The sequence below is a fragment of the Semicossyphus pulcher genome, unplaced genomic scaffold (genome assembly GCF_022749685.1).
Source record: "Semicossyphus pulcher isolate SPU_LCO1_2020_fin unplaced genomic scaffold, fSemPul1.0.p SCAF_6, whole genome shotgun sequence".
Taxonomy (NCBI): domain Eukaryota; kingdom Metazoa; phylum Chordata; class Actinopteri; order Labriformes; family Labridae; genus Semicossyphus; species Semicossyphus pulcher.
This window is the reverse complement of record NW_027211737.1, coordinates 10,872,632-10,886,930: the sequence shown is the minus strand read 5'-3', so window position 1 is coordinate 10,886,930 and position 14,299 is coordinate 10,872,632. Positions and strand designations below refer to the sequence as shown.

The 14,299-nt window shown below is 39.6% G+C and overlaps 2 protein-coding genes across 2 annotated transcripts in view; both read right to left on the bottom strand.

Moving 5' to 3' along the window:
- Positions 1-6,561, bottom strand: part of cspg4ba (chondroitin sulfate proteoglycan 4ba) — a 40,359-nt gene extending 33,798 nt beyond the window's left edge. The window contains exons 1-2 of the mRNA XM_069683553.1: positions 6,474-6,561; positions 2,200-2,363 (exon numbers count right to left, since the gene is read on the bottom strand). Of these exons, the coding sequence (XP_069539654.1) occupies positions 2,200-2,363; positions 6,474-6,561 (252 nt within the window). The remainder of the gene's footprint in view (positions 1-2,199; positions 2,364-6,473) is intronic.
- A 2,746-nt stretch (positions 6,562-9,307) lies between these two features.
- LOC138610748 (uncharacterized) lies at positions 9,308-14,070 on the bottom strand. The gene is made up of 9 exons (XM_069683555.1): positions 14,013-14,070; positions 12,697-12,724; positions 12,460-12,609; positions 12,227-12,347; positions 11,800-12,012; positions 11,560-11,643; positions 10,436-10,577; positions 10,102-10,264; positions 9,308-10,022 (listed from the first exon to the last, which is right to left on the bottom strand). Coding segments are annotated over exons 2-9 (1,122 nt in total). The 5' UTR covers positions 12,699-12,724; positions 14,013-14,070; the 3' UTR covers positions 9,308-9,775.
- Positions 14,071-14,299: the final 229 nt, after the last annotated feature.

The following is a 14,299-nucleotide window of genomic DNA, read 5'->3' as shown; positions in this document are numbered from 1 at the left end:
GGAAGAGAACTATTATCCGTTGGCCTCCAGCTATATCCTCAGAGCATCATGTCACCATCTCAAACTAATTCTGCATTCAGATGACATGCTTGTCAAGGCTTGCTGCTGAGTCCCTGCTATTCATGCGAGGGTTTCCAGGGAGTGACGCTCATGTCTGACTCACATGGAATGAGACCCCGAGCCCGAGGATAACTTGTGCAAGTGAACAAAAAAAAAATTATTTGGTGACCTGTGCCGGTTTAAGGAACAAGGACAAGCATGCTCACTGAAGTACAAAAGTGCAACACAGTCGTCGTCGTCGTGATTCATTTCCAGTAGAATAAGAGTAACGCAAAAACAGGCTTCGTCACAAGGATTTCTCTTGCATATCACAGGACTTCTTGTGTTTCCTACGAATGTGTCTGCATGTTAAAATGGCTTTCTACAGTACATCTGTCCATTCTGTGTGCTGATCTATCCTGGCAGGGCTGCTTTCGAGATGCTGTAGAAGCAGTCTTGTGGAGACGAATGTATTTCACCATTAAGTCCTCCCAGTAAGGCTTGTGTTGTGGGCTAAAATGAGTGCATTGTAAAAACCCATCCTGAACCTCTTAAGTGTGCCCAAGGTAAACATATTTTGTCATTAAGTTAGTAAAAGTTCATCTCCGGAGGTGTGTTCTTGCATATTATGTTTTGTTCTAAATTTAGAGGCAGATGAATATTGTGGCATTATTAGTCTTTTTTGCTGCTAGCACACAGTTTCACTTAAAACTGCTGCTTGTTCTCATATTTTTCTGACCTAGTTATTTAAGCTTACTCTGTTAAGAAATTCAGCGCCTTTAAAATGATGGTTAAAGTTTCTACCTGGGATGCTCATTATCAAATATTACCAGTCATCACAATTATTCGTTGATTAGTAAATATATTTTGTCTGAGTCGCTTTTTTTATACTAGAAAGTTTATTTACATCTTTTGTAATAAATCATGTTTTGTTTTTCTACAGCCTTGATGGCAAGAAGTAAATAACAGCCCCTTTATATTAGATAATTAAAACAGAAGAATAAAAGCAGCCTAATACCCTTTTCCCACCGGAATTAACGTGTTGACCCGCTTATAGATGCTGATTGTCTCTGTTCCCATTGCCAGTGAAGTACACTCCTGTCGGCCTCTTTTCTGCTGCATCACCGTCTGACATCACAAACATGCCGTAGACAGGGTTAATAAACAATGAAGATGTTACGGTGGTTAGGTCTTTATTGTATCTATTACTCATTCAGTCTGTGTATCAAACTCGGCACCGACAAATTTGGAACGTTGTTCGAGCGCTGCTCGGACCGAGACGGGCGGAATATGTAGCTGAGATGACAAGGAGTCGGAGAAGTTAACGACGGAGCATAGCATCGCGCTGGAAAGAGGTAGGAGATTAGCGTGTCAACACGGGTTCTGTGTTCCCATCAATGCCGATCGGAGCCAAGGCGATAATAACCAGAGTCATTTGACCCGGGTCTGAATACCGATTGTATTAGCGGGTTTTTTGACCAGTGGGAAAGAAGCTTAAGTTTAAAAAAAAAAATAAAATAAAAAAAGGCTAAAGGGTAAGTGGAGTTGTTCAACAAAAATAATTTTAATTTTTTTCTTTTTTTGCAAAAACACAAAACATCTGTTGGTTCCAGCTCCTCAAATATGATGATTTGATACTTTTATATTTCAAACAAAAACAACACATTTGATGACAACATTTTTTCACAATTTTTTTTTAATATAAATAATCCTGCAACCCTATAATACATTATATTTCAGTGTGTTGTCCTTCCCAGAAGGCAAATGACAACAAGTAAATTAATCAAGAAAATTATGGAAACAATGAATGAAAATTGTGACGTAGGCAGAAGGAGGCAGACGTCAGTTGTACTATAATCATGTCACAAATAATCTCACTAACATAAATTATAATCATTGTCCCAATTCCATCGTGACAAGTGACTGGTATGGGGTTAGTATTCAGCTCACATCACACAGGCTTGTCTGCTTGTGTTACAGTGTTGAGAGACTGAAACTGTCACATGAGATGGAGCAATAGCTTCAGGTGGTCAGTGTGTGCCATGTCTTTTCATACGCACAAAGATCTATGTGTATTTGATGCTTGAACATATATGCATGTGTCTGCTCATGTATGCTTGAACACATATGCTCATGTGCTAGGGCCATGGATGTACCCACCTGCAGGCGACCAGCATGGAGCTCCAGTAGAAAGTAGTCAGTCTTGCCGGCGGCGAGAAACAGCAGGCCATTGGTGCTGGAGGTTCGGAAGCTAATGCGGAGTGTGTTATGGTCGGACGACTCTGTTGCCTTCAGCTGTACAAAGCCATCACCATAGAAGGAAGCTGGAGAAGGAGACATTAAAGAGAGATGGAATTTCAAAAAAAAGAAGGAAAAATGTGGTGTTCGATGTCTTTTACAGGATGTAAAATCAACGCTGAACACTCTTAAACTGAAGGAGATCCTCAACAGAAAGTAAGAAAGAAGAGAAAAAAGTAAACACAGAACAAGTCAAGTCAAGCATTGTGGTCTTATTATAACCAACATGTGACATTTAGATATAAAAGCCAGGCTAATTATCATTCTGGCTGTTCTTTACAAGTGGAGCAGAGTGTGTGCATGTGGGAAGCACACACACACACAAACACACACCCACAGAGCTTCATTACAGGGTGCATAAATTACACCTCACCAGATTTAAAGGAATGTTTGTAACTCTCTTTAGAGCTGTTGAGTTTAGCCTCCCAGGTGGGCCGGATGTGATTGTACCTTATGTGCTCAACCATAATGATCTACATACATTCAACAAGAGCACAATTATGATGCATTACAGCTTTACCTTTACAATAATAACCACCTTCAGGATGAAACAAAACCCCAGCCTGTGCGCTGAGGCAGAATTGCAGGTTGCTGTCACTGCCTGTTTGTAGCTTTAGGAGAAAGTTGTTCATGGACTGTCCAAAACTGTATGAATGATATAAGTGAATTGTAAAGGTATTTGACTGTAATGCCACAACAGCTGTGTACAAACGGAGGCCGGGGATGTGGAGGTGGATCGGAGGGAGTCGGACATGTCAAGGCCTGCCCTCCCTGCCCTGACAGGAACCTTCAACCTGAACATGAAAGGCTCTGACATCCCCACATTGTCTGTGGCCCTGTGTTCCAGAAAGAGCCAGGCGGACGGACCCAGCTGTTTCTTCTACGTCACCTCACAGCCATCTCACATCACCCTGTAATCGGGGCTAATGCGCTCTGAAGCATTCTCATCTGAGCCTCCGTGCCCGGGCAGCACCAGCTCAGTTTTTAATGAGCACAACAGAGTCCCACGCAAAGTCAAAGGTTAACAAACATCTTTGCCTGTGTGTAGTAACATGCTCATTCCACGTCTCATTTGCTTTATGACCCAGGGTGAGAGTGGTCTACTACTCATGGAGGAAAATTGGCTTACTCGAGAAAGTAAATGTTGGTTAATGCCTTGTTTCCACTCCTAAAAGGGTTAATGCACTGATGGAAAGTTTGCTTCACCAAATCCAGTCTATATGGGCCGTGCAGTACAAGTTAACACCATTAAACCATTAAAGCCCTCTAGCCATATCAACATACAGTCATCAGTCAACAGGCGCCAATTGAAGAGACAAAAACACCCCCATATATTCAACTTTAAAGTACCAAAAATAACAGCCAACTCATCTTACACATTGTGTATAATTAAGATGACACTCAGAATAAATCCGCTTTTCTTCTTCAAGGCTGAAAAAAGTCCAATTATTTTGGTATCATTTGGTTAGATGAACTCAACTGCACACACTAAAGCCCTTTTTACACTGTGGTTCCGCATCAGTGCTGTCATTTAAAGTGGACCAAGAGACACCGGCATAAAGCCGACCAGTGCATGTTTTTACAAAGCATTCTGGCATTGTGGAAGCAAAACGTGCGCAAGGTGTTAACAAACAGCACGTGCTTCAAATACACACACACTGCACTGTACCGCCCTGCCGGTCCTGGCTGTTTACACAGACACCGTTTCGCCTCTGTTTCGCCTCTGTTACACCTCTGTTACTACCTTCGATGTCGGCTCAGAGGCGGAACGACTTCACCCCACCATTCAGCCTCTGTGCGTTCTACATAAAAGATGGAACAGGCGTAATAATCCTGCCTCGAACTGGCAGTGTAAGAGGGGCTTAAGATCATATACAAAAACAATTTTACACACAAATGCAAGTTTATTTTTGGTTTGCAAGTCACTGGTTGTTCTTTACTCAAAGCAAAATAGTCTTAATCAAACAAGTAGCCTATTAAACAATTACTTTATTCAACGGTTAATTCTTTCAAAGATTTCAAAGATCAACAGCCTGTGGAATCGACTGAATAATTTTCTTAATAAATATCCGAGCTCAACCACGCCAAATTCAAACCAAATATCAGGAAAGTTGACTGAAACTTAAAATTAGAAATTTCAAATTTGGATTGAATTTCAAAGGTTTTTTGGTGTTACAATGTACATAGGACGCTAAACTAGCGTACATAGGTAAAAGGCTATTGTAGATTTGGATTTCTGTGCCTTTAAATTAACAGTCATTAACTGGCCAGTCAGGTGTGATGCTCCATTAACAACCATTAAACACAGTTGGAAATAAACACATTGATTGGTCCACAGGCTTTAAGCATTACTTATCCTTCCGCTGACCCGGAGTCCGACTGACTGATTTTATTGTCCTTTCTCTTCATCTGACTGGCTCTGTGTACAAAACAGTGAGGGGGAGTGTCCGAAAGCTGCCAAGAACAATACAATAGTATTTTCCCCTTAAATGCACAAGGATGCACACGCATGCATGCTAACGGTTATGTGCAGGTCAAATGATTGAGCATCATGTTTGATTAAAACAAAGGGTCTTCCCTATAGTTCACATACCTGAAGGGAACTGGATTCTTGGAAAGCAGCATTTAGACGCCAATGAGGAGGAAAATTCTAGATGTTTTACTCTCACGTGTTCAAACATAGACATTTGAGGGGGGGTATGTAAATGAAAGAGCACAGTAAAGTGCCAAAAAACAATACCCACACATAAACATACCCGTGCGCACATGACTGTGTGCCTTCAGAAACAGAAACAGGAGGTGTTTGGAGGTTGTTCTGTAATCTACATGTCTGCAGGGGCACTTTGGTGCATCAGGGACATTTTTTCGTGAGATTTCACACACCGTGCTCTCTCAACAACAAAGCGAGTGACCTTTGAGCGAACACCCGCTTACAGTTAATTTGAGGGGTGAGAGACCAGTGCTTGTCACTGCCTGTGTGCTCAGTTTATACAACAAATCAGAGATGCAACTTGACTGAAGTGCCTCTTTGGTTTTTTTTTGTTGACTGTCATGCCACTCTGATGCTGATGCACTGTCAAAACCCCGGACGTGGGTGTTTGAGCAAAGGCTTGTTTCATAATGCTACAGAGGGAATACAGTGGATGCAACACATTCGGAAAAGCATTGAACTAAAACAAATTTCAATACTGTAATTATTTTCATTGAAAGATATGGTGAGGGTGAGTCATGGCGAGATAACGCCTGATTATCCCCAGGGGGAAAGCCTGGGCAAACACTGAAATAAGATGACACATGCACAGGATCAACTCGAGCAGAGAGGCTAATGAACGCCCACATGGATGTAAATGTACATCTGAAGCTAACTCACTAATAAACATATTTTTTACCCTTAGATCTCTCCACACAGCGACGACTGTCAATTCTAGGATTTCACTTGTGTGCTATTGTCACAGTCTGATAGTTCTTCCAGTGCAGCGGGCATCACAGCCCCATTTCTGATGCTCTGTCTTATAAGGTTGGTGCTTACAGTGCACTGCATATCCTGTGTGTGCACCATGCATGGATGGATTTACCCAGAGTTATAAATAAAAATGTAATGAAATAAGTTCTCATGTTATCATAGGACTCATTGATTTAAAATAATGTGGAATTCTGCAGTTTATAAGCTAAAAAATGCTTCAACAAAACACTAACATTGCAGAAGAACACCCACCAGCCTCCATTCACATTTTGGTCACTTCTGTTACTGAGGTTTATAGACCTGTAAAGCAAGTCAACATCACGTAAAGAAATCATTTAACATTCCTCTGTAAAGTGATACTAAGCCTGCTTTTAGAGAAACACACTTACTGTTACAGGAATAGATTTGTAGCCTACATTTGTGGGCGCAAAAACAGCTAAATGATCATGTTTGGGAGGTTATTTTACTGAAGTTGTAGATGTAACCTGGCAAGTAGCCTTCACGATGAAACCATTTCTTCAGTAAACAACAAATAATGGCAGAAACTCGTCAAAGGCAACTAATTAAAGGATACGGTTGCATTATTAACTAATTGTCCTTGAACACGCCGTAAAATAACTTCATCTGTATGTGTGTTTTCATTGACAAAACAGTCGAAAAGTTGCATTGTTACCTCCCGACGCCGCCTCGAGCAGGAGCGACCACCAAAGCAGCCAGCGGAGCCACAACTTCTTCTGGGTGTTTCTCACAACAGAGTCCATCTTTCTTGTCCCGGTGGAAACGCTGGTGTTAGCCGGAGTGTGAAAGTTACATATTTACAGACCGAGTTTCACTCATTCACGCTGCGGTTCCGTCACGCACAACAGTTGAGCAAAATCCCACAAATGGTCACAGAGAGTGAGTGAGGGGAGCAATGCAGCAGACCCTGAACTGAGGCACCGATGTAGGTCTTCGCTTAACTCCGCCTCGTGTGTGTGTGTGTGTGTGTGTGTTCCTCTCAAAGACAAAAGGCACGTTCATCTAAGATTTCAAAATAAAAGCTAGTACAAGAAGAAGAAGAAGACGAAGTGAAGAAGAAAGAAGAAGAAGGAACTTAAATCATACTTTATCCTACATATCATCAAGGATCAACCGTTTACTTTTATATATTTATAGCATTTTGTATATTTTGAATATATATTTATATTTTTCTATCTGCAAATTTATTTTTGATTTGCACCATTTTCTTTTCGGATTAAGCTGCATGACAAATGTCCTTTAGATAAATAAACTTTTAAGATTTACTCTCATCTTACATTAGCTGTAATTTGGGATGCACGATATTATCAGCAAGTTATCATTATCTGCAGATAATGGCTTGACATGTCGGCATCGGTCGATATGTAATTTTTCTGCCGATATTTTCCGCAGGTAAAGCAAGGCTTTAATTTTCTTAAATGCTCAATGATTCCCTAAAAAAGGTTGCGTAATGCTACATCATTAACTCGGCTGGAGTGTGTGCGTGCACCACACCTTTTAAGTGAAGAAGGGTGCAAGATGTCTGCGGTATGGCAGTTTTTCAAAGTTTCCAAAACGGACAGTTAGGTTGTGCTCAGCACTACAAATTTAATCGCCCATCTCAAGAATCTGCCAGTGGGCCACTACTACAATAGGAGTAGGCATGATATCAATTCCACTACAGGGGGAGATTTGATGTTCCCTGCAATTAGGTGGGAAAAAAAGTTCCTAATATATCGGTATTGAAATCGGTGAAAAGGGTTGGAAAATATCAGCATATCGGATATCAGCAAAAACATCCAATTAAACATCATGTAAGTACTAAAATAAATCCAGTAATGTAATAATTAGAAGTAATTACTGCACAAAAATAATGAAGGAACACATTGAGCTTCTTACTAGCTTCTCTCTTGTTTTTGTTGTTCCCCTCCTTTGACTGTGCCTGGTAAAAAAGGTGCTGTCTGGTATGTGTGTGGTCATGTGCAGAGGCAATGGCTGACTCAGGTTGTCTGTGGGGCAGAGGGTAAAGGAATAAAAAGGGCGGCAGCTGCATGCGGTTGGGCATCAGTAAGTAGAACAGCTCTGTAATAAAAACAGACAGGGAAGTGTGAACTATCTAACCGTTCAGAGGCACTTTGGGGCAAGGGCAAACTGGCTTTCTATGTAGGGCAGCCACTGCATCACATTTTTTTCACTGCAGGGGCACCCAAGAGGCCACTTTATCACTTCTTCTGCACTGTAGAGGGCATCCCCATGTCCCCAAATCCCATCAGTGTACAGAGGAAAACAGTCCTTTCTCTGTATTAGGGGAGAGTGCACACTTTTTGCATTCACTTCAATTTCTCTGTATCAATTCATCACAGCCAATAATTTTTTCGTTTTAAATGTTAAATTATTTTGCAATGTTGTAAAATCTTTGGATTTTCCGTTCTCAAGTTTATTTAGAGTTATAAATGGTTTAGTACAGAATCGGCCTTCGTGACACGTTGCCCCAATCTCTGGGTAAATAAAAAATGCCTCTATTAATATCTGTTTAGCAGCTTTTTAACTCAGAATTAGAGGCACTATATTTTCACCATTTGTTTTGTTTTCCATTAGCATGTGTTTTTGATGATTTAGGGGGAGGGTAGGAAGATAAGAAATATATATAATATAATAAAAATGGAATATAAGATTTTACTGACCTCTGACCATTAGGAAGATTCTGAATATTGTAATCTCAAATTTTCTCCAGCCTCTGCAGCAGACTGTATTCACATAAAATCTTTCCTTGTTGTTAAAGGATGCATTATAACATGTGGCTTATATGTTTTATACCAGAATGTTACCATACTGATGTTGTATGTTTAAGATATGGTGGTTGATTGTGTATGTATGTAAATATGCACAGCATAACATGATACATTGGGCTGCTGTGGCTCAGTGGTAGAGTCGGTCGTCTCTGAATCGAAGCGTTGGTGGTTTGATCACTGGCTGCTACAGTCACATGTCGAAGTGTCTTTGGACAAGACACTGAACGCCGAATTGCTCCCAGTGGTTTAGCCATCGGGTATGAATGGGCGTAGATCTGATTGGAGATTGGCACTTAGGCCATCAATGTGTGTGTGAATGAGTGAATGTGACATGTAGTGTAACAGCAGCTTTGAGTGATTGGAAGACCAGAAGAGAGAAGTACAGTCCATTTACCATTAACATACAAAACTTGGTGTACAAGCATGTGGAACACAAATTACCAAGAAATCTGGACCTGTTGTAAACTGTAAATAACACAGAATGGGATTCTTTACTTTCCCCTTTTCACATTGTTCAGTTGAAAACAGTTCAAAGACACTAAATGTTCAAACTAATAACATTTCTTGTTTTTCATAAATAAGCCCCCCTTCTGAATTTGGCTGCATTTTTAACATTTGAAACCCTGCTACTTGGCAAAGTAAACATATTCATTATTATGCATGTGTGGGAGAGATTTGTACTCTGGTAATAAAGACAAAAGAGGAGTAAGTTCTTCAGTCGGATTTAATGTGTCAATTAATAAATAGTTATTCAAGATAATACAACAAATCAAGAAAAGTGCATTTGGTAAAAACAGGGAAGTTCATTAATCAGTAGAACGCAGGTGATCCAGAAACATCCCAGTTCATCACTTTGTGTAAGAGCGCTTCACTTGTTTCTCATAATACTGTTATCGCTTCATTGCTGGTTTCACATCACGTTAACTTATTTCACTTCACTGAAATCCGGGTATTGACTCTGTTTTTTCCAGAACATAGATTTAAACTCATTCAGATACAACTCCTGGATTAACTCAATAACAATCACAGAACTATTATGAATAAAAATCATAATCATGGAATCACAAGTTAAAAGAATCAAGTTAAAATCAAGGCTTACCTGGCATTATTTTGAGGTATTATTTGCTGTAAACAAATCCTGGCACAATCAGTAAATATAAATGATGAGTGGATGGTTTTCTTATGATCAGATGGGACCTTCACAGGCTCCTAAAAGTTTTCTGTACTCCTGTTTGATGCAGCTGTAGATGGGATGGTAGAAGCGCCTGTCTGATGCCATGAGGTCGGTGACGATCTCAGTGTGGTCAAGTTTTGGGAGCAGGTAGAGCGACACCTTTATGGACAGCGAGGTGAGGAGATCAGAGAACTTTGTGGAAGACTCAACGGGAACAATAATGTCACTGGTCCCGTGGAGCAAAGCGAAGGGAGGCACTCTGGTGGATAGAACAGATTTAATTATTATCATTGTTAATGTTCAATCAAACTTTGTTTTGCTCTAGTTTTTTGTCTCACCTGCTCAGGTGGTCCTGGCCTAACTTCTTCAGTAGGTGCGTTGGTGAGTAGTACGGGAAGTTCTCAACCCCATTCATGGCTTTGTGCATGGTGGAGACAAATTCAACTGCTCGCTTCTGCTCGTGCTCATAATGGTCCATGATGTTGTACACACCACTCAGACCTGACCAGGAAACATAAGACATCAATTTGATTTAAAATATATATATAAAAGGTATTTCTTTTAAGTCCAAAATTATCTTTGTGCTTCAACATTTAATACAGTTTTCCTCAGCAGAGAACAAGGCTGAAACTGGGACTGGAACTTGGCTACTCACTGAACAGTGATTCTTACCAATAACTCCTCTGATGGCCAGTGTAACGTCCATCTGCTTGCTGGCCTCTATGAAAAGCTCCTCTCTTGCCTCAATGAGAAACAGTGTGGTCAGTGCACACAAATGTGCACCCGCTGAATGGCCAATTAACACAATGTTGTCCTATAAAGGAGAAGAAAAAGAAGACAACAAAGCATGAAGTGACTTCTTGTCTCATATGACCATTGGGTTAATGTGGATGGAGTTCTCCATTATAACATCAGTATTTTATAGGATCAGTGTAATTAAAATAAAATAAATAATCCATTTATTCATGAAATGAGTTTAAACTGTGCGATTAAAGGTCCCATGAAGTCGCTTTAATTTCTCCAGGCTCTGACAATTTTATACATGAAAATGGATTTAGGTCAATTGGGATGGACTCAGGCAAATTTACACTACATTCAGGTTTTTATGATTTTATGAAACCTTTAAACTTTTTTCTACTTTTAGGGCTTTTAGAAAAGATAAGAGATAAGATAAGATAAGATCGACTTTATTGATCCCCCATTGGGGGAAATTTACTTGTTACAGCTCAAAGTAAAAGACAGGGAAAAACAAGTGATGGATAAAAATAAGGCAAGACAAAAAGACAATAAAATACAATAATAATAATATTCATAATAATAAATATATGTCTATATTCACTATGTACACCTTTCACTTATTGTGGATGGTTAAGTTTTTGTACAAAAAAATTGCACCAAGTCAAAAACACACATGGTTGATGATAAGTAAAGTGACATATTGCAGAATAAATAACAATTGCACATGAGACATAATTGCACGGTGTAAAATGCATGTAGTATGTGTACCAAAGCATGATATTATACAATAATAATATGTTACAGTAGATATGCATAAATAGAAAAACAGTGCACAGTAGCTGCCATGTAGTGACTGGTGGATGTGTAACAGACTATTTGCTGACAGACAGTGATGCTGATGTTATAAAGTCTGACTGCAGAAGGGATGCATGACGATTGCGACTGCGATAGCGCTCCTTCTTGCAGGGTGGGTGTCTTTCATAATAAAAGGTCAATCCAGCCATTCTGATCAGACAGTTTCCCTCAATTTCCAAAGAATGCGTGAAAATATTTCTTACTTTGTCAAAGTTGAACATCGGTCCACTCTCTTGGGCCCAGACCAAACAGTCAGCAATATCTTGGATCATCGCTAAAACGTTCCCCTGGAATCAGACGAAACCAGCAGTCAGATACCAAAGTAACACTTATAATTACAATTCTTATCAGCCATTTGAGTTACAATGGTATTATAAATATAAAGCATTACTGTTTGTCATTCAAACTTTACATATGTGCTATGAATCCTAAATCAGGCTTACCTTTGGGTAGGTGCAGTAATCAGGACAGATGACAGTAGCACTCAGTTCCTCAGCCATCTGCCTGGCCAGCAAACAGTAAATGGCTCTGTCTCCAGAGCCCCATGCACCTCCATAGATGAAAACCACCAGTGGTGACGGCACATCTTTAGCCCTGCCTGTGTCTGGAGGATGGTACAAGTCCAGTTTGTTGCTTCGGCGGCCAAATGTGATGCCCTTTGAAGTTTCAGACAAATGAAAATGTGAACTTTTTGGTAATGCATTGCAAACTTTCCAGCGTCCTCATAGAGTCAAGCGGTGAAAACTGAGACATACAGTGTGATTATTTTATCCTAGCTATTTATTAGAATTTCCGGTTGCTACCATGCCAAAACACACAGATACATTGATAAAACATACACAATGTCTTTCCAACTTATTCTTAACGTACCTTTTCATAATGTTTCCGGTTTTTGTCATTTTGGTACCATGACTTCCACTGGAAGTAAAGCCTCCCATACTGCAGATATTTCAAGGTTTCCAGCACAGCTCTGGTCAAACAGTAAATTCGCCTGATGGAGAGAACAAACACAATAAAGGTGATTAATAACTAACTCTTCTTTATGAGTAAAAAAACTATATTGTGTGGAACAGAGACCAGATCTACATTATTTTCCAAGTTACCTTGGTTTTAGAGCTTCCATGTACTTCTTGTATCCGGTCTTGTTTGGCCAGCCATAAAGCCACTGAGCGGTTAGAGAGATGGAGTATGGGAGGCCCACCAACATGACACCCACCGCAACAGGCAGTGACATGTGACATTTTATCCCTGACCTTCAAAAGTAAAAAAATAAAGGATATTAGTCTTTGGAAAGTAATTTTCTACAGCTCTTCAAAATGTTGTGTTTTAGAGTCTCTTACATGTTGTGGTTCAGTCTTTCCCTCTTACCTACAATGATCAAAAGATTTAGGACACAGAAAGTAAGAAACAGGAAAACATATCGTTTTTTATATTGTTATCCGATGCACAGCACAACAGCTGAAGCTTAAAATGCTTCCAAACATCCTAAGCAAGGTGTGTACTGTTTTCATCATCAATTTATAATAACATAAAGAATTTATAATTTCTTTTTAGTTAATACATTAGCTAATACATTAAAAGTTACGGTGGGCAGGTGTTGCTTTCCTCCTAACATCAGTTTATAGCTCCGACTGGGTGTTTGATCTTTGACCTTTTGAAAAAAATGCTGTGCCTGACCCCAAAATTCTATCTATTAGGAACCTAATATTTAAAACTAAAGCCTTGAGGACTGAAACAATTCCTTTCTTATTACAAATTACTTATTTTTGTTGTAGAGTAACACGTGACCATTACGGGATTTTTTCACAGCAGACATTTTGACTTCTAACAGGTGGAAAAGCACAGGAGTTAATAATAACTTAAACAATGTTCTATTCAGGTGTCTGAGTAAGCCATGACAGGCAGTCAGCATGCACACAAAATTAAATTATTGTTGAAACTGCTTGATTGATTACTAATTAGAGACGTATAGAGACACTTGTTGATGAATAGCTTGACTACTGATGACTTTATCAGCCAGATCTGGCAACCCAAGGTTGTTATAATAATGTCTTATGACTTATGTATGGAGCAGGTAAAGGGCGACGTAGAAAGTTGTACCCAGTTGTTTGAACATGTGTACCAGGGCGTCCTCTAGTGGGCCTTTACACAATAACTCAACAAGGCAGAAAATAACCAGCTACATTTTCATCAGTGCTACATTTACTCGGTTTAGGAATAACACAGAAATCACATGGACCCTCTGTAAAGGCTTCTAACGTGACGTCATACACCAATGTTAGCAACCTAGCAATTAGCTACTGTAAGGCTACAATCGTGTCAGAGCAAATATATAATGTTCCCTTCTTTTCACAATTTTCTGTGGTAAGCTAAGTTATGTTAGCAAGGCGACTCTTAATGTAAACACCGTTACAACCAGAAGAGCTGTTTAAGTTAGGTTAAAGTAGTAAAGTTTATTAACGTCAGCTAGCTTAGATATTTTGTAGCTTAACCTATGATCCGCTTTTAAATCAACGCAAAACAGGAAGCTAACAAAAACGCACCAAAATGTAATAATTAAAGTACTTTTAGCAGAAAAAACATGTCCTGCATTAATGTTATTAATTAAATTCGTTATGTCAGCTGAATCGATGCTGTGGGTAACCTCGGTAACTACCTGACTGTCCTCCAAAACGCCAGTGTCGCCTGGCACTTTCAAAGATGAATGCGGCTGTGCCAGAATCATGGCCAGAATGCATGTTGCTAACTTCCGTTCTTGCAATTCCGGGCCTGGTCAGAAGTTTGGATCATCCTTCTACTAGGTGAGTTGCCGTATAGCTGATAACATATAGATTATAATTCATAGATAATTATTCAATTCATATTAATTCGTTGAGGTGCCCACATAAACGAGATTTCAAATGTAACATGCTCTCTGAATCGGAACAAAAATACGGATTTCTA

Coding starts and splice junctions, on each gene's coding strand:
- LOC138610748 (XM_069683555.1), bottom strand. Junction 12,013..12,226: donor ACCGGAAACATTATGAAAAG/GTACGTTAAGAA, acceptor GAAACTTCAAAG/GGCATCACATTTGGCCGCCG. Junction 10,578..11,559: donor CGATGTTCAACTTTGACAAA/GTAAGAAATATT, acceptor TCTCCTTTATAG/GACAACATTGTGTTAATTGG.